The 25,554-nt window shown below is 45.3% G+C and overlaps 2 protein-coding genes across 3 annotated transcripts; one reads left to right on the top strand and one right to left on the bottom strand.

The window, feature by feature from the left end:
- The first annotated feature begins 122 nt into the window (after positions 1-122).
- si:dkey-96f10.1 (6-phosphofructo-2-kinase/fructose-2,6-bisphosphatase) lies at positions 123-20,452 on the top strand. 2 transcript variants are annotated; one of them, XM_034678386.1, is made up of 14 exons: positions 123-603; positions 6,867-6,992; positions 7,074-7,170; positions 7,635-7,701; positions 8,972-9,046; positions 9,141-9,197; positions 10,681-10,802; positions 10,891-11,098; positions 11,185-11,331; positions 11,485-11,589; positions 11,682-11,811; positions 12,738-12,800; positions 14,521-14,585; positions 17,082-20,452. In XM_034678386.1, the coding sequence occupies exons 1-14, from the start codon at positions 525-527 to the stop codon at positions 17,139-17,141; spliced, it is 1,401 nt and encodes a 466-aa protein (XP_034534277.1). In that variant the 5' UTR covers positions 123-524; the 3' UTR covers positions 17,142-20,452. The 2 variants fall into 2 exon arrangements, with proteins under 2 accessions (XP_034534277.1, XP_034534276.1); XM_034678385.1 differs by lacking the exon at positions 123-603 and adding an exon at positions 3,370-3,608.
- Positions 20,453-20,456: 4 nt separating this feature from the next.
- On the bottom strand, positions 20,457-24,837 carry ndnl2 (necdin-like 2). The gene is made up of 11 exons (XM_034678388.1): positions 24,708-24,837; positions 24,384-24,436; positions 24,178-24,297; positions 23,910-23,973; positions 23,290-23,369; positions 23,099-23,193; positions 22,900-22,979; positions 22,069-22,111; positions 21,922-21,984; positions 21,194-21,308; positions 20,457-20,695 (listed from the first exon to the last, which is right to left on the bottom strand). The coding sequence occupies exons 2-11, from the start codon at positions 24,432-24,434 to the stop codon at positions 20,600-20,602; spliced, it is 807 nt and encodes a 268-aa protein (XP_034534279.1). The 5' UTR covers positions 24,435-24,436; positions 24,708-24,837; the 3' UTR covers positions 20,457-20,599.
- Positions 24,838-25,554: the final 717 nt, after the last annotated feature.

Here is a 25,554-nt window from a genome sequence, read left to right as displayed (position 1 = left end):
CACATGCATGTACACACACACACACATACACACAGCTGGCGGCCATGCAACTAAGTTACGCAATGCACGCTCACTCTTCCTCCTTCTTCATTCATTCTAGCAAAGAGACAAACGATGTGCGCGTGCGCGACTCGGTGACGCAAACTATTCACATGCATTGATCAGTGATCAGCGCGCGGCACAGCCTGCACAGACCCTCATGACGTCAGCTCGGAGGATTCTGGGATGGCCTCTTGGAGGTTTTTGGGAGCGGTCCAACATATGGTACAGCATGTGCCGCGCGCTGCTCCCCCTGCGGCGTGCGGAGCGGCGCGCGGGGGGGAGCTGTGTTCCTCCGCTGTACCCAGTCCGGGGGGACAGGGAGAGGAACCGTCCGGAGAGAGGAGGAGAGGAGCGGGCTGAAGGACGCTGCCCTGTGCAGGGGGGTCTGTGCAGGTTTATTTTGGGGAGGGGGTTGGGGGGGGTAGTCGTGTGACGCGGAGCAGCGACCCACGTGTCCTCTTGGTCTCTGCGTTAAGAAACAAATGGAGACCGAGCAGCAGCAGAGACGGCAGAACGGGAACCCGGTGCGGGGGAGGCGGCGGGTCCGCTGCGAGAGCACAGGTGAGGTCTGAAGGTCCCAGGTCAGACTGATCATAACCTCTACCCCTCTTTCTCTCTCTCTCTCTCTATCCCTCTCTCTCTCTCTCTCTCTCTCTCTCTCTCTCTCTCTCTCTCTCTCTCTCTCTCTCTCCCTCTCTCTCTCTCTCTCCCTCTCCCTCCCTCTCTCTCCCCTCACCTTGTACCTGAGCAGTGACCTCTGACCCTCACATTAATATTTGACCTGTTTATAAATGACATGTTGTCCCTCTTGAACCTTTTGCACAGGCTGTCCCTGAAGTCGGGTGTGTGTGTCCTTAGACATGATTTATGTCTCACACACACACACACACACTCACAGAGACACGCTCTGCATGAAGCTCTGAAGAGTCCAGCCAAGTTTCTTGGAAAGCTTGGACTGTGTGTGTGTCTACATGCTCATTAGTATCCTGATGTGACTCTGAACTGGAACATGAGAATCCAGGTTATTTATATCCTTGTTTTCATGATCAGGACCCGGTCCAGGTTCCTGATCACCTCTGTGCAGCTGTGTCTTTATTTGTCACCATGCAGTCGCAGGAAGTTCAGAAACCTGGATCAGGTATCAGGTCTGCCACACTATCCTGTCAGAATACCTCAGGTATGCACACGGAGGTCGCTCAAGACGAGGATGCAGTGTTTACATGGTCAACACATGAGCAGGATACTGCAATGACCTGATGCAAAGCAGCCTCTGTATATGTTTGTGTAGAGTGCAGAGTGAGAGTACTTAAATACACAGAGACATGGACTCAGAGTGCTGCTCATGCTAAACTCAAGAGTCTGCCTGAAGTCTGATTATAGTGTAAAAACAAAAACCTAACTAAGGTTCCTCATGATTCCACTTCATGGAGTACTAGAGTGAATGTACTTCATTAAAGTCACAGTAGGGAGTTTTGATTCTGTGTTGATTCTGGCGCCCCCTCTGGAGGAAGTCGGTAGTGTTCACTGGAATTCAGACTACATTTCCCATGAGCACCGTCACCCTCTGTGGCAGAGATGTGTCTCTTCTTTTTAATCCTACTTTTCTTTGTTCTTGTATCAGGATGCAGTGATGAGGTCATGTGTTGATTTGTAAACGACGACTAAACTTTATTACTGTTAGCTAGCTTACAGAAGGCGAGCAGACGTAGCGGTTTAACGTTCCCCGGTGTCCTGAATAACGTAAACATCGACGTGTAGCCTACGCCGGAGGTCTGCGTACCTCCTGTACCTACACAGAGGTCTACACACGTAGCTGACAGGCACCTCCTCCAAAATATAACTACACTTAGAATCCACGCGGACCAGAAGCCCTGTGATTGGTCCGCTCAGCAGCATTATATTTGATCTCCTCCTCTCTCTTCTTCATGTCATCATGTCTGCATGATAAACAGACTCCAACATTGTGTGGCAGTCTCGTTAACCAGCAGCAGGACGAGGTGCTGCTCGTAGCGTCTCTGTCAGCGTCTGTCTCGATCATCACGTCTGTGTTTCTGTGGCGTGACGTGGCATGGCGTGACGTGGCGTGACGTGACGTGGCGTGGCGTGGCGTGGCGTGATGGGCATGGCGTGACGTGACGTGGCGTGGCGTGGCGTGTGTTTACATGTTACAGCCATGCTCAGTCTCTGGAACACGTGTGTAGTAATGTGAGATTCAGAGAGAAAATCACAGAGACTGAGAATGTTTTCTTCTTCTTTTGCTATTTAATGCAGTTAGCATTCTTCTTCTTCTGTTACTTAATGCGGTTAGCAAACAGCTTTAAGACGCTCTGTTGCCACCGTGTGGAGGGAATACTGTATTACGACCAGACACCGGGGAACACGATGTTAACTTGTTCTTTTAAAAGGAGAAAATATTCAAAGGGACTCTTGATTTTTACAAAGTGAACGAATATTTGAAGATCATTGCCCCTCCCTAGTGATAATCTCATTTCAGTCTGTAGGTCATGAAGAGGAGTCAGTGTAAGAGTGAGACTGTTTCAACATCAGATAAAACTCCTGACTGTGCCTTTAACCTGAGTCACTGAGTCAGTGGAGAATGATTTGAACAGATGTTTGTCCTCAGTATGAAGTTTGAGCAACATGTCGTGTTACTGTAAGGTCATGAATTCAGGATGTTTGTGCATCTTCTCTTTTATTCCTTTAAGATTTAAGCAGCAGATTTGATTAGCAGCTCATTAGTAGATGTTTGATAAAGGTGGAGAACAGTTTAAGATGAAGCACAGTAGAGAATAAATACTGTATCTTAAAGTGTGTGTAAGTGCAGCGTTTGAGTGAAGGTACTCGGTTTACTGCATCAGCAGGTCACAGGGTAATGGCTTTGACAGATGAGTGTCTTTACATACCACTGTTTACATTCCTAAGGAGAAATATGAGACAGTATCCTAGATCACACACACTCCTACATAACCTCTATCTTTCACACACACACACACACACACACACACACACACACACACACACACACACACACACACACACACACACACACTGAGTATTTATCCCGTTTCATTAGTCATCACATCAGACCGTGTGGAGCAGCTCGGTGTGGTTGTTCCTGGTTAGTCAGCGTGCATTTCCTGAAAGCTGGGTCAAAGTTTACATTCAAGCTCTGTGATTGGCTGAGCAGATGACCTCATATCTGGGCTTAACCGGGGCAGTAAAGGTGACTGACAGGTCAGCGGACCAATCAGAGGCTCTCAGCAGGTGTGCTGACTGACAAAGAGTCAAATCTCCTCCCCCGCTGACACCGTGTGAGAAAGTTCAAAATCTGTACGCTCACCTGGAGCGCTCCTCTTTCCTCTGTGCTGCTGTCACACACACACACAGACCTACACACACACACACACACACTCTCACTCACACAGGCTCACATAAGACAGAGGGTTACACACACACTATCCTGACTGCTGAAGCCATGTCAGAGACTCAGAGCAAACTCACTCAGAATCCTCTGGAGAAGACCTGGGTGCCATGGGTGAAAAGCAGGATGAGCCAACGCAGAGGCTGTGAGTACACACACACACACACACACACACACACACACACACACACACACACACACACACACATAGCTGACTGACACTCATTCTTTACATGATACACATTCCCACACACACATGATCACTACATTGTTTATTGTGTGTTGTCTCACGTCAGTTTGACAGGTCTGTACTCGCTCATTGAGTTTAATGAGTGCAGAGCGATGTAGAGTGTTTGTGGTTTCTGGGTTTGGAGGAGCAAAGTGTCGCTCTGAGAGAGACCGGAGGGACGTTCACCCCAAATGTTCACTGAGGAGACACGTGTGCTTACTCTCCTGCCTCACATGACAACCTTCAGCACCAATAAACCAATAGAATCCAGTAAAACGCAGGGTTTGATGCAGATTCTGTTGCAGCTTTGTGGAGATTAGAGAAGTTGTTTCAGATTCAGATGATGAATTTTATACTGAACATAAACACTCACACCTCCTCGAGCTGAAACAACTTATAATGTTGCAGAAACTGTGTTGAGAAGTTGACAAACTTGATGTTACGTAAAGCAGAAGCATGTCAGGTGATTAAAGGTTGGTTTAGTGGTTATAAAGAAATAAACAAACCATGTAGTGCATGTTGGATTCTGTGCTGTAGGGCTGTATCTGTGCTGCTGTGCACATGCAGCATCCTCCATTCATCCTGAAATCACAGCTCATCTTTGCAGCCTCCGTGTTGTTTCTGCATCAGGATGTAAAGCTTGTGAGGACATGAATCAGAGAAATGAACGGTTTAGGATCTACGAGGCTCGCTCTTTAACTTAAGACAAACAGGCTGGATGTCTCCCCGTGTCTCCAGTCTGTATGTTTAATCTCTCACTCACAGCAGGGTCTGTAAACGTGATCAAATATATGTTAAGGTGAGCTTTTAAGGTGTAGGAGATAAAACATCCCTTTCATAACACAGTGTCAACACCAGAGGGTCAAAAGGTGAGAGTTACGTGAACACCAGCAACATGTGACCATGAACCCTCCGTGTAAAGACACAACTTGTTCACTCCAGATGAAGCCATGCTACCTGTTTCCCTTTGATTCCAGTCTTTGTGCTAAGCTAAGCTAATACCTTCCATCCTTTCATACATCAGTTGCAGTCTGGAGGTTGAGGTCATGATATGAATGCTCTGTGGAAAGCTTTAAGTTTAGATGGAGAATAAATCTAATAGATATTTTAGTGATTAAAGGACCAAGAGGGTGAAAATACCTTTTTATAAAAGTACATTTTAACCCTCCTGTAAAAAATGTTCAAAGTATTTTTCAGTATGAAACATCTTTGATTGGCTTAACAAGTGAAATCAACATTTAAAATCACAACTGTTCATTTCACATTTAGGTAATATATGCCGTCCAAACCGTGACAGAAGAGGAGTCATGTTCATTTATCAACATCACTTCATTAAGAAATAAAAATTCAAAATAAAATAAAACAAAATCTCTGTCATGTGAAACTGTTGTATTTATATTTAGGTCTTTTCAATGTACATTAAAAAGTTTTAATATGAATGTTAATGTAAATGAGTTATCCTCATTGAACCATGATCTGAGAGTTAAAGAACACCAATGCACTAACTCTTAATTTAAATGGTTAATAATGGAGTTTATAATTAGATTTAAAAATGTGTATTGGGATTTTTTGGGTTCTGACACTTCTGGATAATTGAATATGCCCCGGATCAAATTGACCCAAGAACATTATTGCTGTTCCAGAGAAAAGAACAGAACAGGAGGGTTCAGCATCATTAACAGTATATTAATAGACAGCCTGTATCCATCTCCTCCTGTTATGAGTGCTTTGTTAGTGTTTGTGAAGTTTCCTCTCACCGTTCCTCCTATCCTCTGATAATCCAGGAACCTCATTGGTCAACAGAGCTGTCAGTCATGATGTCACACCCCCTTCATTAAACTCTTCAGAAAAACAAACACTGGGACTTTAATTAACATAATGAGAACTAACCATAACAACAGAAACCATGTTTGAGAAAAACCATCTGTTAACATGGAGGAGGCGGAGTTTATGAGCTGTACCACAACCGGTCACCAGGGGGAGCTCTAAAAGTTCATATTTTGTTTAAACCTGAAAAATAAATAAGAGATGCAACATGTCAAATAATGAACTTTAGAGGACAGATATTATTAAAAGAAAGGCAAGCTCTTTCCACCGTGTCTTAATGCTACGCTAGGCTAAGCTAGGCTAATACCCTCCATCCTTAAGTTGAAGCCGTCTGACCTGATATCTGATTCTGTCTGACGTGTTTACATCGTTCAGCTGATGCATCAGGGTGAGAGCAGCATTGACAGGTTCCAGCTGCTTCATATACAGTGAAACCTGAGGGTCTGGCCCCTTTCAGGGTCATCAGATAAATGTGAGGGGCCGTGAGGTAATCAGTGACAGAGAAAGTTACAGTTCTGGTCTCTCTCTGCTTGACAATCTTTTATGGTCTTCTCGGTTTCTGAGAGACTTTTATAAATCACTGCTTGTGCCTTTAATTTTGGGAAACTTTAAATGTTGTTCTCCTCTTCTCTCTGATCACAACAAGACATGAGGTCCAGTATGGGCACAGCAGGAAGTTCTCTGTCTTCAATCAGGTTGGGTTTTGGAACATGCATATCCTGGTACTCGACCGACTCAGTCTCTCTCTCTCTCTCTCTCTCTCTCTCTCTCTCTCTCTCTCTCTCTCTCTCCCTCTCTCTCTCTCTCTCTCTCTCTCTCTCTCTCTCTCTCTCTTTCTTCTGTTTGTTTGTTTTTAACTCTTTTAATAATATTGTGTTGTTAAAGTTCTGATTTCAGAGTTTGGGCCTCTCTTCTTTGTTTCTTTGTGTTTATATTTTAAGTAATGACCCATGTGAGAGGTATGACCTGAGCTGAAAGGGTTAAATGTGACAAAGGCGCCCGACTACACGCTGACATTTTGTCAAATCCTGATCTGAGGAGTAAACACGGCTGTCACGCCATGCACACACACACACACACACACACACACACACACACACACACACACACACACACCTCTGAACAGTCGGGATGCAGACGCTGAGCAGACGGCATGACATGTTAAGATGTCAGGACGAGATGTGGCGTTCAAGTCCCTCACCGTGAACTTCAGCTGGATGGAGTTTGTGATCTCTCTGCTGTTTGTTCATTGACTGGATTTACTCTGTTGTTAGTTTTATAACAGTTGGAACATGACCTCGCTGCTGAGACGTGTCAACAGTGTGTTTCTGTGTTTGTGTGTTTCAGCATCAGTGCCCCAGTTCACCAACTCCCCCACCATGATCGTGATGGTGGGACTCCCGGCGAGAGGGAAGACCTACATCTCTAAAAAGCTCACCAGATACCTGAACTGGATCGGCGTCACGACTAAAGGTATGATTAAACAGAGTTACAGCGAAACTGAGACTTCACTGGAACTTCCCTTCACTCCTTGAATGTGTGTTTTCTTTGCAGTGTTCAACGTGGGTCAGTACCGGAGGGACGCCACACGCTCCTACAACAGCTTCGAGTTCTTCAGACCCGACAACACGGAGGCCATGAAGATCCGCAAGTACGAACCTCCAGCTTCATAAAACCATCCCACCGTCAGTGTGTGACTTTAAGTGTGTGTCCTCTCTGGAACCATCCCACCGTCAGTGTGTGACTTTAAGTGTGTGTCCTCTCTGGAACCATCCCACCGTCAGTGTGTGACTTTAAGTGTGTGTCCTCTCTGGAACCATCCCACCGTCAGTGTGTGACTTTAAGTGTGTGTCCTCTCTGGAACCATCCCACCGTCAGTGTGTGACTTTAAGTGTGTGTCCTCTCTGGAACCATCCCACCGTCAGTGTGTGACTTTAAGTGTTTGTCCTCTCTGGAACCATCCCACCGTCAGTGTGTGACTTTAAGTGTGTGTCCTCTCTGGAACCATCCCACCGTCAGTGTGTGACTTTAAGTGTGTGTCCTCTCTGGAATATAGGTCGATGAAATATGTATGAGACATGAGAGTGAGCGTCTGTGTGTCCTCTCTGTTCTCAGGGCCTGTGCCATCGCTGCTCTCAAAGACGTGTGTGAGTACTTCAGCAGAGACCTGGGGCAGGTGGTGGTGAGTGAAGTCCATCATTAAAAGACGCAGCTCTTTAATCACCGTGTTTATGAAGGAGAGGTGTTGTGTGACGATGTGGTAAGGTTTATCCCACCTGCAGTTTTATTGCTCTGCTTCACAGAGACTAGAAGGTGAACATGGGGAAGCATTTAGAAGAGAGAGGGATGATTACCTCAGGAGAGCAAAAACACAGTCCCTTTTTTTTCTTCTTTTTTATAAGTTTATTTTAAAGGTGACATCATGCAAAATCTTCTTTTTAATGGTTCTCTCCCTGAAATCTGTGTCCCGGTCTACAAAACCCCTGAAAAGTCAAAGACTCCATTCTGTCCCTGTTCTGATTTCTCCACCTTTCTGTAAATGTGTGCTGAAACCAGCCGTTTCAGTTTTCAGTGTTTTTCATACGTCACAACGCCATCCGGTCTGTAACAGGAAGTCAGAGCTCGGAGCTTGTTCAGCCCATAGACTGTATAAAATACAACTCAACCCCTCCTCCGTTTTTCATTCCCTGCACACATGTGTGCTAACAAGGAGCTTAGGAGGGAGGCATGCTAGTTGTAGGCTGTCTTAATAAACACAAAGGTCGCTTTGACTCCCCACGTCTGCAGATTTGAAGATCTAGTGGATGATTTTTAGTTTTCATGGAAAAGTGCTAGCGCTAGTTAGCATAGCCACATAGCTACATGTTGGTAGCTGTGTACCAAGACACACGTCGACATGCTGACAAATAAAACAACAAGAAACACTAAATCTGTGACCAATGGTTCAGAAAGGTCCTGCTGCAGGCGCCTCTCCGTCAGGATCAGATTCTGGATCAGATTCAGAGGGTTGAAGTAACGCGGGTCTGTGAGCAGCCGTGTATATTCAGACAACATGTAAACATTAGATCAACGTGCTGGAGAGCCGAGGAGGCCACACCCACTTCCTGAGGGGGTGTGGTCAGAGAGAAAACAGACCGTTCTGAGCAGGGCTGAAGAAGAGGGGTTTACAGGCAGACCAGAATCTGATTTCAAAGTGTTTTTATGAGCATAAACTTTAAAGACATGTTTTGGGGACCTCTTAGACCAAGATATGTTGATGAAAAAAGCGTGATATGTCACCTTTAAGCTTTAGTTTTGTTGCTTTGTTGTTTATCTTCCTGGACTCCTTAAACAAGAATTAAATGATCACACTTCAACCTTCAAGCACTTCTATTGAGGTCCTAAACATGATGTTGATTTATTATTCAGTCACAGAAACCTCCAGTCACTAACTCCTTCGTCTGATTTTGAAGGTTTTTGACGCCACCAACACGACCCTGGAGCGCAGAGGAGTCATCTTCAGCTTCGCCAAGGAGAACGGTTACAAGGTTTGTTTAATACTGTTTAATGTTCTGTGTTTAAAACCCAAACTGCTTCTCTAACTGCTTTAATGTATCTGTCTCTCTTCTATTAAACCCCCAGGTGTTCTTCGTGGAGTCGATATGCGACGACCCTGAAATCATCGCTGAGAACATTAAGGTGAATGAAGCGTGTGTTTGTGCAGGAAGTCCTTGTTCCAAGTTCCCTGTGAGAGCCTGAAGTGGAGTCCCAGTGTGGGCTATCCTCTTTGTTATTGGAGGAACAGAGAGACCTGAAACGCTCTGCGGGCAGAGCAGCAGTCAGGAGCTGCCAGGTCACGAGTTCCTCTGGCAAGATGTGGAGGAGTCTGTTCCAACACATGTCAGTTTGGACATATGGAGAACGGTTCTCCTGCTGCTCTCCAGATTTCAGTTTCTCTTCCTCTTTTTTTCTCCTCGTTTACTTCACTTTCTCATCATGGTGTAATGCAGTGGTTTCAGTGTGTGTGTGTGTGTGTGTGTGTGTGTGTGTGTGTGTGTGTGTGTGTGTGTGTGTGTGTGTGTGTGTGTGTGTGTGTGTGTGTGTGTGTGTGTTTTGGCAGAGTTCCTAAGAAGAGGCGTGTCTTCAGCTTCTGTTTGTTGCTCCAGTGTTTGTTCGTGTATCTGCAGACTCCCAGTTGACTTTGTGGAGGATGAATTGAGACGACTAACTGTTGCTCCTTTAGAGAGTAATATCCTCCATGACAGGGCAGAACTAATGTGCTATCAGACCGTGTGCTGCATCTTCATGTGCTTCATGTACTTTGTTGCCCGGTGAGGCGATACAACAATCAGCCCAAAGTCTGTATGGTGTGTCGGGGTGTTTGGTCCACATCAACACAAAGCTTCTCAGTTTACACTAAAGGAAACTCTGAACAGGGTTAGTTTGTTTTCTCTCAGCTGGAGTTTTTTGGCTGCAGGCAGAAAAAAGAAACAGCTTTAATTTCAGACGAACACATTTTGAAGAAGCCGTTTTTTAGGCACGGAAAACTGGATCTGGTTCTTTAAATGTAAAGGATTAAGGTCTCAGTGGATGTGTGTCTAACATGAGTCTGGTCCTGCTGGAGGTTTCTGCCTGTTAAAGGAAGTTTGTCCTTGCCACTGTAACTTGCTAAATGCTGCAAAGTGCTCTGCTCATGGTGGATTAAGATGAGACCAGACTGAGTCCGGCAACACGTGAAGCTTAGTGTGGACCAAGCAGCATCCTCCAGTCTTGAGAAAGGAAGCAGAAGTGTTATAAACTGCAGTTCCTTGAGCGCCCACTAGAGGCTGGCTCCGGAAGTAAACCACATACACACACATTCAAAAAAGAAGATCTTTAAATAAACATGTTTACATCCTGGTTCAAAGAAACAGTTCAGGTCTCTGTCAGCACACACTGTAGAGGGTGAGTTATTTTATAAGTCTGTATTTTTGAAGATATTAATCTTACAGTGTTGGATAATTCAGGGCGTGGCTGACTGGACTGACAGGCGGGATTACTGTAGCTGTTAGCTTGAGTCAACATTCAGTGCAGCCTGGACAGAAGAACAGAGAACAGTCAATCAAGGAAACTCTAACATCTGTGAGTTGACCTTCCTGTCTTTGTGTTTATGATTCCCTTAACGTCTCTGTCCCTCAAACAGCAAGTGAAGCTGAGCAGTCCGGACTACGTGGGCTGTGACAAAGAGGAAGCTGTGGCCGACTTCCTGAAGAGGATCGAATGTTACAAGCAGACCTACGTCCCGCTGGACGACGACAAAGACAGGTGACAGAATCAGCAGAGTCACAGTCTACTGGATGATTCACACCGTGTGGTTTAACAACATCCATCCTCCTCCTCCTCTCATCTTCAGGAACTTATCCTACATCAAGATCTTCAACGTGGGCAGCAGGTACCTGGTGAACCGAGTCCAGGACCACATCCAGAGCCGGATAGTCTACTACCTCATGAACATCCACGTCACCCCGAGGTCCATCTACCTGTGCCGGCACGGAGAGAGCGAGCTCAACCTCACGGGGCGCATCGGGGGAGACTCCGGCCTGTCTCCTAGGGGGGCTCAGGTGAGACGAGTGCCAGTCTGTCCACGACTGAATCATGCATCCTCTCTGTGTCTTCATGTTTATGTTTATGTGTGTGTGTGTGTCAGTTTGCCAGCGCTCTGGGTACGTACATGCGAGGGCAGTGCATCAGTGACCTGAAGGTGTGGACGAGTCACATGAAGAGGACGATCCAGACGGCCGAGGCTCTAGGAGTCCAGTACGAACAGTGGAAGGCGCTCAATGAGATCGACGCTGTGAGTGTTCAGATATGAAACCATGACTCTTGAACCACAGCAGGTTATAAAGATTTGTGTCAGAGATTAAAGAGCTGTGTGTGTGTGTGTGTATGTGTGTGTGTGTGTGTGTGTGTGTGTGTGTGTGTGTGTGTGTGTGTGTGTGTGTGTCAGGGTGTGTGTGAGGAGATGACGTACGAGGAGATCCAGGAGCACTTCCCGGAGGAGTTCGCTCTGAGGGACCAGGACAAGTATCGCTACCGTTACCCCCGAGGAGAGGTGAGGAGGACAGAGGGAGGAGGAAACAACAGAAGGCTTTAAAATGTCCTTCATCATTCTGATATCTGATTCTTTGATCCATGCACCCCCAGTCATACGAGGACCTGGTGCAGCGTCTGGAGCCGGTCATCATGGAGCTGGAGAGGCAGGAGAACGTGTTGGTCATCTGTCACCAGGCCGTGATGAGATGTCTGCTGGCTTACTTCTTAGACAAGAGTGCAAGTGAGAGAAAAGCACCAGTCCTGACTGTAACAGTGTTCAGGATCAACCCATGTCATCATAGTTCTTCAGTGAGCCTCAGGAGAGCTGCAGAGCTTCAGTCAGAGGGCTGAGGTTGTTGGTTTTCTGCAGCTCTTTACAGAGTATGTTACTTTAACAGGCCGTTTTTTAAACTGAGACACTTCACATATTTTAAACTTTGAGATCACTTCAGTAGATCACGTGAACCTGCAGCAGTGACACAAGCTTTGATGGCTGCAAACATTTCTGCAGGAGAACAGGTCAGGTCTCAGTATGTGCAGGAACATGTTGTGTTTTTTTGTCACTAATGGTTTCAAATATTTATTTCAGTGTCTGATAAACATGACGACAGAAGAACTCTAAAGTTACACAATAACACATCAAAATAAAAAACATGAAGGCAGAGGTCGACCAGAAACTCCTGTCAAAGGAACATTACTGTGACTGTGACTGAAGACTGGTGCAACATGTGGAAACTAAAGATATTTTTTCTAGTTTTTTTTTTTTGATCAAATCTTTTGAGGGATTTTTTTCACAGCAGACGATATCGAACACAAACTTTTAACATTTTAACACAGTCTGTGTTATAAAAATAATAAAAATTAAATATGACAGAGAATGATTTAGTGAATTAAAAAGATCCATTCATCCATACTGCTGACATTAAAATAATACAAACTAAAATTAAATGAATCAAATCAAAATTTAATTCTCAGAAGAGAAGCAACAAGGAGATCCCAAAACAAGTTCTTTAACTTCACTTTATTAAAGATGAACTTCTTCACTGTGAAGAAGTGGGAGCTGCAGACGCTGCAGAGTGCAGAGAGGCAGACTTCATATTTGTTCTTTTAACAAACACATCCATATCATGTTAATAATCATACATCTTTCCTCTCCCTGTGTGTCAGACGAGCTGCCCTACCTGAAGTGTCCTCTCCACACGGTTCTGAAACTCACCCCAGTCGCCTACGGTGAGTCTCAGCACTTTATCCTGCTCAATCCTTAAAATACCTCCATCCATCCTCAGAAACAGGACGGACCTGAACTTCCCCCCCTCCCTGTCAGAATCCATCCTCAGAAACAGGACGGACCTGAACTTCCCCCCCTCCCTGTCAGAATCCATCCTCAGAAACAGGACGGACCTGAACTTCCCCCCCTCCCTGTCAGAATCCATCCTCAGAAACAGGACAGACCTGAACTCCCCCCCCTCCCTCTCAGAATCCATCCTCAGAAACAGTACAGACCTGAACTCCCCCCCTCCCTCTCAGAATCCATCCTCAGAAACAGGAAGGACCTGAACTTCCCCCCCCTCCCTGTCAGAATCCATCCTCAGAAACAGGAAGGACCTGAACTTCCCCCCCTCCCTCTCAGAATCCATCCTCAGAAACAGGAAGGACCTGAACTTCCCCCCCTCCCTCTCAGAATCCATCCTCAGAAACAGGACGGACCTGAACTTCCCCCCCTCCCTCTCAGAATCCATCCTCAGAAACAGGACGGACCTGAACTTCCCCCCCTCCCTCTCAGAATCCATCCTCAGAAACAGGAAGGACCTGAACTTCCCCCCCTCCCTGTCAGAGTCCATCCTCAGAAACAGGAAGGACCTGAACTTCCCCCCCTCCCTGTCAGAATCCATCCTCAGAAACAGGAAGGACCTGAACTTCCCCCCCTCCCTCTCAGAATCCATCCTCAGAAACAGGACAGACCTGAACTTCCCCCCCTCCCTCTCAGAATCCATCCTCAGAAACAGGAAAGACCTGAACTTCCCCCCCTCCCTGTCAGAATCCATCCTCAGAAACAGGACGGACCTGAACTTCCCCCCCTCCCTCTCAGAATCCATCCTCAGAAACAGGACGGACCTGAACTTCCCCCCCTCCCTGTCAGAATCCATCCTCAGAAACAGGAAGGACCTGAACTTCCCCCCCTCCCTGTCAGAATCCATCCTCAGAAACAGGAAGGACCTGAACTTCCCCCCCTCCCTCTCAGAATCCATCCTCAGAAACAGGACAGACCTGAACTTCCCCCCCTCCCTGTCAGAATCCATCCTCAGAAACAGGAAGGACCTGAACTTCCCCCCCTCCCTCTCAGAATCCATCCTCAGAAACAGGACGGACCTGAACTTCCCCCCCTCCCTCTCAGAATCCATCCTCAGAAACAGGACGGACCTGAACTTCCCCCCCTCCCTGTCAGAATCCATCCTCAGAAACAGGAAGGACCTGAACTTCCCCCCCTCCCTCTCAGAATCCATCCTCAGAAACAGGACGGACCTGAACTTCCCCCCCTCCCTGTCAGAATCCATCCTCAGAAACAGGAAGGACCTGAACTTCCCCCCCTCCCTCTCAGAATCCATCCTCAGAAACAGGACAGACCTGAACTTCCCCCCCCCTCCCTCTCAGAATCCATCCTCAGAAACAGGAAGGACCTGAACTTCCCCCCCTCCCTGTCAGAATCCATCCTCAGAAACAGGAAGGACCTGAACTTCCCCCCCCCCCTGTCAGAATCCATCCTCAGAAACAGGACGGACCTGAACTTCCCCCCCTCCCTCTCAGAATCCATCCTCAGAAACAGGACGGACCTGAACTTCCCCCCCTCCCTCTCAGAATCCATCCTCAGAAACAGGACGGACCTGAACTTCCCCCCCCTCCCTCTCAGACTCATAAGCCTCTCTCTGTCGCTGTCTGTGTTTCCTCTCAGGTTGTAAAGTGGAGTCTGTCTTCCTCCATATTGAAGCTGTGAACACGCACAGAGACAAACCAGAGGTGAGTCAACACATAACTTCAATTATTTCAAATTCCTATTAAGGAGGGGAGAGACCAGAATCAAGACAGGTACACGTCTTAACGAGGAGATGGACATGGATTATACCAGCACACGTTATGTGGAGTCTCATGGCTGAATGAGTTCCATCAGTGTTAATGTTGGCGTCTCTTTTAGTCTTAGTCTTTAAATTAAATGTTAGTTTAAGTCTCATGTTAGTCTTTAAATTAAATGTTAGTTTAAGTCTCATGTTAGTCTTTAAATTAAATGTTAGTTTAAGTCTCATGTAAGTCTTTAGATTAAATGTTAGTTTTAGTCTCATGTTAGTCTTTAGATTAAATGTTAGTTTTAGTCTCATGTTAGTCTTTAGATTAAATGTTAGTTTTAGTCTCATGTTAGTCTTTAAATTAAATGTTAGTTTAAGTCTCATGTAAGTCTTTAGATTAAATGTTAGTTTTAGTCTCATGTTAGTCTTCAGATTAAATGTTAGTTTTAGTCTCATGTTAGTCTTTAGATTAAATGTTAGTTTTAGTCTCATGTTAGTCTTTAAATTAAATGTTAGTTTAAGTCTCATGTAAGTCTTTAGATTAAATGTTAGTTTTAGTCTCATGTTAGTCTTCAGATTAAATGTTAGTTTAAGTCTCATGTTAGTCTTTAAATTAAATGTTAGTTTTAGTCTCATGTTAGTCTTTAGATTAAATGTTAGTTTTAGTCACATGTTAGTCTTTAAATTAAATGTTAGTTTTAGTCTCATGTTAGTCTTTAGATTAAATGTTAGTTTTAGTCCCATGTTAGTCTTTAAATTAAATGTTAGTTTTAGTCTCATGTTAGTCTTTAGATTAGATGTTAGTTTTAGTCTCATGTTAGTCTTTAGATTAAATGTTAGTTTTAGTCTCATGTTAGTCTTTAGATTAAATGTTAGTTTTAGTCTCATGTTAGTCTTTAGATTAAATGTTAGTTTTAGTCTAATGTTAGTCTTTAAATTAAATGTTAGTTTTAGTCTCATGTTAGTCTTTAAATTAAATGTTAGTTTTAGTCACATGTTAGTCTTTAAATTAAATGTTAGTTTTAGTCTCATGTTAGTCTTTAGATTAAATGTTAGTTTTAGTCTTTAAATTAAATGTTAGTTTTAGTCACATGTTAGTCTTTAAATTAAATGTTAGTTTTAGTCTCATGTTAGTCTTTAGATTAAATGTTAGTTTTAGTCTCATGTTAGTCTTTAGATTAAATGTTAGTTTTAGTCTCATGTTAGTCTTTAGATTAAATGTTAGTTTTAGTCCCATGTTAGTCTTTAGATTAAATGTTAGTTTAGTCTCATGTTAGTCTTTAGATTAAATGTTAGTTTTAGTCTTTAAATTAAATGTTAGTTTTAGTCACATGTTAGTCTTTAAATTAAATGTTAGTTTTAGTCTCATGTTAGTCTTTAGATTAAATGTTAGTTTTAGTCTCATGTTAGTCTTTAAATTAAATGTTAGTTTTAGTCTCATGTTAGTCTTTAGATTAAATGTTAGTTTTAGTCTCATGTTAGTCTTTAAATTAAATGTTAGTTTTAGTCTCATGTTAGTTTTTCAGCCCTTTATAGTTTTAGTGGAAAGAAACTCAAAACATGTTAGTCTTTGATTTTTGCTGAAACATCTTCACTCTTTAAGTAATTCATGTAGTGGATCAGATATCAGTATCAGGGTTATACCAAGGGTTCAACTTGGTACACAAAATACAAGGACTGTATTGCACATTTACGACGGTCCCTGAATGCACCTGCAGTGACAGGCGCACTGGACAGACAGTCAGTTCACGGCACTCTGAAATGCATCTTCATCTTTGATGAGGAGGAGTTGATCCAAACTTACTAAATGTGTCTGATGTTTCACCAAAAACTCCTCACTGAAGATGAGACAGATGCATGGAGGTGAGGAGAGCTGGTTCATAAAGCCCACCTGCTGCAGGTAGAGACCAAGCTAACACTGAGCCCCTCAGATAAGAACTCAGCCTGTCACAGGAAGTCATCACGCCATCTTTAAAGACGCACAGCACAGGGGGAAACATGGATTCTGAATGTCTGATGATCCAACACTAACGTCATCGTCTCGTCAACAGAAACTAAACATACGTTCTTCAGAGTTTTTATTATCAGTGAGGAGCTTTAACTCGTCTTCATCATGAAGAAATGAGTCATTGACGAACATTTATCCTCATAGTTTCGTTAAAGACATTAACACTGGGTTGCATGCAGCCAGAAAATAGAACCAACCTGTGGTAAACATTACAAAGATAGCAGCTGGAGCTACAGTGTGTTCCTGACTTCTCCCTTCTTCAAATTTGACAAAGGAGACCCTAAACTTCTGAAGCTGACCCCCTACATGACCCATGACTGAGTCGGTCTCCTCGGGTCCCAAACGTCTGCAGAGTGTCGTTAAAGTGCTCAGTTTTTAACATTTGATGTGTCTCCTTGGTTTGTTTGTCCCGTCCTGCAGTGATCAAGTGTGTCTCTTTCTCAGAACGTGGACGTGGACAGAGACCCGGCGGAGGCTCTGGAGACGGTCCCCGACCACATCTAGACCTGGTTTCCTGTGCTCCTCCCGACCTCATGGAAGTGGCCTTTTTTTTTTTATTTAACTAATCATCGTGGTCTTTGCTGTGGTCGCTGCGGTGAAGTGGACGGACGTTGTGATGGACTGTGTGACCCCAGAGGTTTCTTCTTCGTTTAAAAGCACTTTATAATGATGTGATGAAGAGGCGTCCGTCACCGAGCAGACCACATGTGGAGAATCTTAAAGTAGTCACTCAAATCTCTTCTCCTGTCTCGTCCTTCTGTCTTGAACTAACGGACTAACCAGCGTGAAATCATCCTCACATCCAGAGAGATTCACTCTCTCTGACGAGCCGCTCTGAGCCGCTCTGAGCCTCTCTGAGCCGCTCTGAGCCTCTCTGAGCCTCTCTGCTCCGCTCTGAGCCGCTCTGCTGCTCTGAGCTGCTCTGCTGCTCTGAGCCACTCTGCTGCTCTGAGCCTCTCTGAGCCACTCTGCTGCTCTGAGCCGCTCTGAGCCACTCTGCTGCTCTGAGCCGCTCTGAGCCGCTCTGCTGCTCTGAGCCGCTCTGAGCCGCTCTGAGCCGCTCTGAGCCGCTCTGCTGCTCTGAGCCGCTCTGAGCCACTCTGAGCCGCTTTGAGCCACTATTAGCCGCTCTGAGCCACTCTGAGCCGCTCTGTTGCTCTGTCGCTCTGAGCCGCTCTGAGCCACTCTGAGCCGCTTTGAGCCACTCTTAGCCGCTCTGAGCCACTCTGAGCCACTCTGAGCCGCTTTGAGCCACTCTTAGCCGCTCTGAGCCACTCTGAGCCGCTCTGAGCCACTCTGAGCCGCTTTGAGCCACTCTTAGCCGCTCTGAGCCACTCTGAGCCGCTCTGAGCCGCTCTGCTGCTCTGAGCCGCTCTGAGCCGCTCTGAGCCGCTCTGCCACTCTGAGCCGCTCTGAGCCGCTCTGAGCCACTCTGCCGCTCTGAGCCACTCTGCCGCTCTGAGCCGCTCTGAGCCGCTCTGAGCCACTCTGAGCCGCTCTGCCACTCTGAGCCGCTCTGAGCCGCTCTGAGCCGCTCTGAGCCACTCTGCCGCTCTGAGCCACTCTGCTGCTCTGAGCCACTCTGCTGCTCTGAGCCGCTCTGAGCCGCTCTGCTGCTCTGAGCCGCTCTGAGCCGCTCTGAGCCTCTCTGAGCCGCTCTGCTCTGCTCTGAGCCACTCTGCTGCTCTGAGCCGCTCTGAGCCGCTCTGAGCCACTCTGCCGCTCTGAGCCGCTCTGAGCCGCTCTGAGCCGCTCTGCTCCGCTCTGAGCCACTCTGCTGCTCTGAGCCGCTCTGAGCCGCTCTGCTGCTCTGAGCCGCTCTGAGCCGCTCTGAGCCTCTCTGAGCCGCTCTGCTCCGCTCTGAGCCACTCTGCTGCTCTGAGCCGCTCTGAGCCGCTCTGAGCCGCTCTGCTCCGCTCTGAGCCACTCTGCTGCTCTGAGCCGCTCTGAGCCGCTCTGAGCCACTCTGCCGCTCTGAGCCGCTCTGAGCCGCTCTGAGCCGCTCTGCTGCTCTGAGCCTCTCTGAGCCTCTCTGAGCCGCTCTGAGCCGCTCTGAGCCGCTCTGCTGCTCTGTCGCTCTGATGCTCTGATGCTCTGAGCCGCTCTGCCGCTCTGTCGCTCTGATGCTCTGATGCTCTGAGCCGCTCTGAGCAGCCCTGAGTCTCTCTGCGTCTGCATTAGTTCACCATGCCACTGTTCTTAAAGATGGATGTGTTTCGATGGGTAAGGATGGAGGAGACGATCCGGCAAACCTCCAACCATTTAAAGAAGAAGTGGGGGGGACGTTTAACTGCCCCACACCGTGACGTGCCTCATGAGTGGAATAAACACAATACTCTATGCAGCCTCTGTGGACAGACTTGCTCCGGAGGCAGCCTCAGGCCTCGCTCCGGAGGCAGCCGCAGGCCTCGCTCCGGAGGCAGCTTCAGGCCTCGCTCCGGAGGCAGCCTCAGGCCTCGCTCCGGAGGCAGCCGCAGGCCTCGCTCCGGAGGCAGCCGCAGGCCTCGCTCCGGAGGCAGCCGCAGGCCTCGCTCCGGAGGCAGCCTCAGGCCTCGCTCCGGAGGCAGACGCAGGCCTCGCTCCGGAGGCAGACGCAGGCCTCGCTCTGCAGCGTGTTCTGTCCTTTGGCTTTAACCCACATCTGTTGTTTCAAAGAGGAACATGAAGGGGATCTGGTGCAATGTGTCAGCGTGTTTGTAATTATGGGATTATTTAAAGACTGGCTCTCTGACTAGTTTAGATTCACTATAATCAGGTTTACTTTGTTTCAGCTCTGTTGGTGATCTGAATCATGTTTCATGAAGCTGGCTCGGTTCAGGGCTTCAAAAGAAAGAGGAGGAGTTCTTACTTATGCATAAAATCAACAAAAACATGCACTTCATGTGAGAGAATTAAAACCACATAACAGCGAGGACACTTGTGGAATATTCTGCAAAACAATCTCAGAACTTGAACATGCGTGGCGGCAGAAGCCTGATTTCTAAAGATCAAGATGTGACTAAATATGAGTAAGCACATGGCTTTTATTCTTTTTTAAATACATTTTCAATTCCAACATTTTCTGCAAGATAACAGGAAAAATGAGAGCATGAATCTGAGACACTTAAAAAATGTAAACGCTGACAAAGAGAGCACAAAAGAGAAGTTTATTATCTAATTATTCATTATTATCTAATTTATCTCCAGAAGTTTGGATCATCTCTTCTGGGTGAAATCAAGATTAAACTAAATTCAAATTGTGCTTTTTTTATTTCCTTTTACATAACCAGTTTTATAAGAACTGTTTGAATCTTGCAGCCAAAGCTTGTTTTTAGATTTGAGCAGTGAAGCCCTGAAGTTAGTCCTGCAGGTCAGAGTTTGGGAGCCAGCTTCATGATACAAAACACCTGATTACACCTGGATGTAGCTGCCGTGTGTGTTCTTAAAGTAAACACAGAGATGTAAAGATGTTCTGTCCCCTGAGGGAGCAATGGAAGAAAAAACACGTCTCAGGAGATCCTTTCGTTTAATAAAAGGGATGCCAGCACATGTAGATAAACGTATGTTCGTCTCCACGCAATGTGATGTTAGAATAACGAGCCGTCCCTCCGTCAGTACTTCCTGTCAGATCTAAACCTGGTGATCTGTGAACGTGAAGCTGATCCTGATCCTGATCCTGGTCCTGATCCTGGTCCTGATCCTAAGCTCTGTGACATAAACGAATACATGCGAGAGAAACGGACGAAGAGGTCGCATCAATAAAAGGTTTCTTTACTGAACCTGAACAATAACTGTTACCTTAAAATCCAAGCAATAAAATAAAAATGGATAACACATGAAGAGGTTTGAGTTTATTTCTTTTATTAGACTAAAATATGAACATGCTGTATTTACAGTTTGATATAAAAACAGAACACTTCGGCTTCAATCAGCCGGAACAGATCACATAAAGGGGAGACAGCTAATGTGACGGTGGTTCAGGGTCATCTCTGGCTGCTGGTACCGGGCTGGGAGGAGGTCTGGGAGGAGTGAGCTTCTTTGTACTGCTGACTCCAGCTCTGAGGATCCACTTCATGAAGCTGCGACACACAAAACATCATGAGTTTAAAGTATTCAGTGAAGTAAGGGTTAGAGCTTTAACTGTGTTAAAGTGACAGTGACAGACGTCGTGTTAAAACCACAGCCTGTATAAATAATAAACGTAGTCTCCGTGACGTCACCCGTCTGTTTCTGAAGACCTGTTTTGAGGCCAGTCAGCGGCGGCGGCCATATTGCTGCTGTGGAGCGATTGTGACGTAAAGGCTTGAAGGCGAGGAGGCTTGAAGCCCGCCTCTTTACCTCACACTCACTCCACAGACGTTAGGTTGAGTACAGCATTTCCAATATGGCTGCCGCTGACGATTGGCTTCAAAACTTCAAAACCAGACGAGTGACGTCACGTAGACAAGGTCCATTAATCATACAGGATATGATTTGGATAGAAAACAGGCGCTTCTGTCGCTAAACACGGCGTCAGTGGACACGGCATCTTAACACTTTATCATCATGAAGGTAACCATAACAACACAGAAACCTACCTCGCCCATGAACTTAAGGATTTGGGTTTTGGACACTTCAAGTTCTGCACGCTGACCCCATCTGAACTCATGCTCGATGGGCTCCGTGTGAGGGATTCGGACGTACTCCAGGTACCTACACACACGCACATGCACACGCACACACACAATGAGTACCTGTTAGCTGCATAACTGAATCATCTTTAAATCAGTGACTTCAGTCCAAGGTGAGAACAAACCCCTCCTCCTTTACATGAGAACTGAATCCACATGAAACCACTTCAGTTTCACAAATACTCAATGAGCAGGGAAGGGATAATGTTGGAGTCAGTGCCGGTCCAGTCTACTCCCCTGTAGTAGTCTGACGTCATGCACTCTCCTGCTGATCTATGGTGTGGTATAAACCGGAGTCTATGGTCTGACAGACACTGGCTCTGATCACACCAGTACACATAGTAACACACTGGACTCGAACCTGTGACCTACTGATCACAGGTCTGCTGGATTAGACTACTGAGCTATGGACAGACTGAGGTCTGGGAGGTGAGATGAAGGAGAAGGGGGGGGGGGCAGACTGAGGTCTGGGAGGTGAGATGAAGGGGAAGGGGGGGGGGTCAGACTGAGGTCTGGGAGGTGAGATGAAGGAGAAGGGGAGAGGGGGGAGGGGGAAGGGGGAAGGGGGGGGGGTGTAGACTGAGGTCTTTTAAATGCACATGAGTCGTTCATGTGAAGAATGGACGGCCTCTCACCTCTGACGCACGAACTCATCGGTGACCACCTTCTTCACGTCCCCGAACTCGTCATGTCTCTCTCTGGACGACACACAGAGAACATTAGAAGAAGTAATGATCAGGTGAAACCACATAAAGAAGTATCATGGGCAGAGGTAGTCTCACCCTTGGTCGACGCGCAGCTTCTTGAGCATGTTCCAGACGAGGTCTACGACACAGAGCACAGCAGGAGGTTTATTAAACACACAGTTTACACATGTTAGTAAATGGGTTTGAGTTAAACTGGGCTCATTCTGGAGTCTTCATGACTGATGGGTATGAAAGGTTTTGGAGTTGCTTCTTTGGTAATGGCTGCGTCTCAGTCCTTGGACGCATCTGATGAAAAAGCTTCTTTTAAAGATCGTATCAGTAAATCGGTTTTAATCATATCTCTCTGCTTTTAGTTTCCTCACACTGGCTCCCTGTATGTTTTAGAATTGATTTTAAGTTTTACTGATAAGGGATCCTCGGGCAGTCCAAATACTAAAATAAAAACGAAGGGGGACAGGGCGTTCACAGTGAGGGGTCAGACTCTCTGGGACCATCTGCCCGAGGAGATCCGATCTGCTGAGTCAGTGAGCTCTTTTAAATCGCTTCCAAAATATTCTGCTCTTCTGTTCTTATTTTTATTATTATAATTTTATTCCTTCTTTCTATTAATATTCTGATATTCTTACTTTATTGTGTAAAGGAACATTTGTATATATCTAAATTTGTGTTCTATCTTTATTCATCTATTTTTATTTTGACTTATTTTATTTTACTAGTTGAAACTTGTTTCTGATTGTCCTTATGTCTGCGTTACTGCAACAACTGAATTTCCCCCCGGGGATCAATAAAGTAATCTCTTATCTCAAAGGGAGAGAACTGTGAGGACCGAATCTCCCTCCAGGATGAATAAAGGAGACCTGGTTCTGATTCTGTAACCTCAACATTACATGACATCATTTCACTCACTTTCTCTGACCGCTCCTCCCTTCATGAAAACAACGCTCAGGATGACGAACAGCAGGCCCATCTTTGGATTCACCGGGGCACTGAACACAACACGACCAAACGTTTCAACAGATATGGACCAAACTGTTTCCTACCTTTTAAATTCACAGGATAAAACCGAGTGACGAGAACACAAAGGAACATGTCAAACAGGACTCACGGGATCGGGGAGGGGGCCTCAGTTGGCTCCAACTTATTGACGAGGATGTACAGATGATTTTTGGTGTCGATTTCAACCAGTTTGAATCCAAAGACCTGAAGAAGAACGGAGGACAGAGACAGAAAGGTGTGTTCATGAGATGTTTAGCTGAATCTACTTCTGCTCATGATCCTCTCTCCGGCTGGACTCACCTTGTCAAACATCTGTGCTGCTCTGTTGATGATCTCAGGGTAGATGTTTCTGTACTCCTTCACCACATGTTTCACAATATCTGAAATTACAAGAAACAGAATTATTCATCATTCAAAGTTCATTTACTCCAGCACATTACAGATATTTGAGACTCTGAACTGACACACTGGGATCCTGTCTTTCCCTCTCTCTCCTCTCTCTGCCTGTCTCTCACTTTAACTCTTCCTGTCCCATTAAAGTTACTAACCATAGACCTTTCTGGAGTCCCTGAGCTCCCTTGTCTCGTAGGTTCCTCTGGATCTCTGCTGCTGTGGACGTGGTCCAGACTCCAGCTGCTACAACTACTACTATCCGTCTCCCCACTATCATCTCTCTCTCTCTTCATCTCCCTCTATCCCTCTCTCCAACACGGTCTCAGCAGATGTGTGTCTAACATGAGTCTGGTCCTGCTGGAGGTTTCTGCCTGTTAAAGGAAGTTTGTCCTTGCCACTGTAACTTGCTAAATGCTGCAAAGTGCTCTGCTCATGGTGGATTAAGATGAGATCAGACTGAGTCCTGTCTGGAAGAGGGGACTGGATCTGATCCTGGGTAAGGGTTAAATAATAAATAAAATGCTCACCTGCTCGGCGTATCGGCATCTTCTTTTGGTCCTTCACTAAGAAATACTGCACCACCTCAGCAGTCTGCAGTGCGCACACACACACACACACACACACACACACACACACACACACACACACACATACACATACACATACACATACGCACACATACATACATACACACACACACACACACACACACACAAACACACACACATACATCATTAAGACCCTTCTACAGATCATTATAGACTCTGACTGTGAGGGTCTCTCTGCTGCTGGTACCTTCTGGTCCACCTGAGCAGATGTGAGTTTCTCCAGCCCCCTCTGGACCTGTGTGCTGCTGGGCTGAGTGAAGGTCACATCATCCTCCTCCTCCTGGTTCACTAAAGGACCCGCCGACCTCTGCATGCACAAACACGTGGGTTAACTGTTGTGCTTTAAAATGTCACCTTTAAGGATCCCATTCATTCAGACTGTAGTCCACTCACTTTGCTCTGAGAGGGGGTCTGTGAGTTGGAGAGTCTCTTTCTTTGTGTCATGTCTGATAAACACGATAAAACACAACCATGGTTTAGTCACGTGCGAGTAAACAAGTAAACAAAGTCAAAAACCAACAATAACACAAACAAACAGACAACACGGAGGTTACTCTGCACACGTTAATGCTAACAACATTAGCCTCATCATTAGCCGTTAGCTAACTGAAACACAGTGAGTAAAAGTAAACTACAGTTAATGATTCAGTCTCAGAGAGGAGCAGGAACTCTACATCAGAATATAATATATATATATATTAATATTAATATACTCACTTTGCCTTTATGCAAACTCCTCAGCTGTTTCCGGTCTGTCTGTTTCCCGCTTCTGTAGGCGCGTGTTGATGACGTCAGTGAGCGCGACAACAGTTTTTTTTAGCTTTATTTAAACTAAACAGGTTAACACATTAACAGAGGAGGAGAAAATGAAAATATATATTTTGAAGATAAAAGTGAAAATTTGTACAATTAAAAAAATATTAAACCTCAGAAAAAAACTTGTTTTAGTCGCCCACCCTCCAAAATTCGGACTTTAATCTCAGACTCTAATAAAAAGTCAGAATTGTGAGAAAAAAAATTACAATTTAGAAAAAAATGACACCTCAAAAATATTTATTTTTTTTGCTCACCTTTCAAGAAAAAATCCAGTGACCTTCATCCTCTTACTACAACAGAAGATTAGGGCAATAGTTTAAAGCAATATTAAGATTTTGAGAATACATTTGTTATAGACAAAAATAAAGTTGTTGTATTCCATAATAAAGTCATCATATATAACCACAAAGTTGCTACATGCTAGACTTCAGTACTAATATACGAGAATAAAGTCATATATAAGAATAAAGTCGTTAAAAGCAAGAGTGAAGTTGTTATATAAAAGAATAAAGTTGCTGTATGCTAGACTAAAGTCAAAATAAAGTTGTTTTTTTACGAGATTAAAATCAAAATAATGTAGTTTCTATTAATTCTTAAGTCACCTAACTTTCAGAAGTTATTCAAAGTTTTTAAAGGAATAATCAAAACCTAATAAAAGGCATCAAGTAACGTTTGATTATTAGAATATCACAGTTTTTCCACAATCAGCCCTCATCAGTGCAAATGAGCATGAAAGCCTCCAGGAGCT

The sequence above is a fragment of the Notolabrus celidotus genome, unplaced genomic scaffold (assembly GCF_009762535.1).
Source record: "Notolabrus celidotus isolate fNotCel1 unplaced genomic scaffold, fNotCel1.pri scaffold_142_arrow_ctg1, whole genome shotgun sequence".
In the NCBI taxonomy this organism is placed as follows: Eukaryota; Metazoa; Chordata; class Actinopteri; order Labriformes; family Labridae; genus Notolabrus; species Notolabrus celidotus.
Note: the sequence above shows the minus strand (reverse complement) of the source record. Positions and strands in the feature narration are given on the sequence as shown.

Excerpts from the sequence above, each read along its gene's own strand:
- si:dkey-96f10.1 (XM_034678385.1), top strand. The coding sequence starts at position 3,518 with ATGTCAGAGACTCAGAGCAAACTCACTCAGAATCCTCTGGAGAAGACC. Across the intron at positions 7,702-8,971 it reads GAGACCTGGGGCAGGTGGTG|GTTTTTGACGCCACCAACAC; the intron begins GTGAGTGAAGTC and ends CTGATTTTGAAG. Across the intron at positions 9,047-9,140 it reads CCAAGGAGAACGGTTACAAG|GTGTTCTTCGTGGAGTCGAT; the intron begins GTTTGTTTAATA and ends TTAAACCCCCAG.
- ndnl2 (XM_034678388.1), bottom strand. The coding sequence starts at position 24,434 with ATGACACAAAGAAAGAGACTCTCCAACTCACAGACCCCCTCTCAGAGC. Across the intron at positions 22,980-23,098 it reads GAGGCCCCCTCCCCGATCCC|TGCCCCGGTGAATCCAAAGA; the intron begins GTGAGTCCTGTT and ends TGTTGTGTTCAG. Across the intron at positions 20,696-21,193 it reads TCCTTAAGTTCATGGGCGAG|CTTCATGAAGTGGATCCTCA; the intron begins GTAGGTTTCTGT and ends TGTGTGTCGCAG.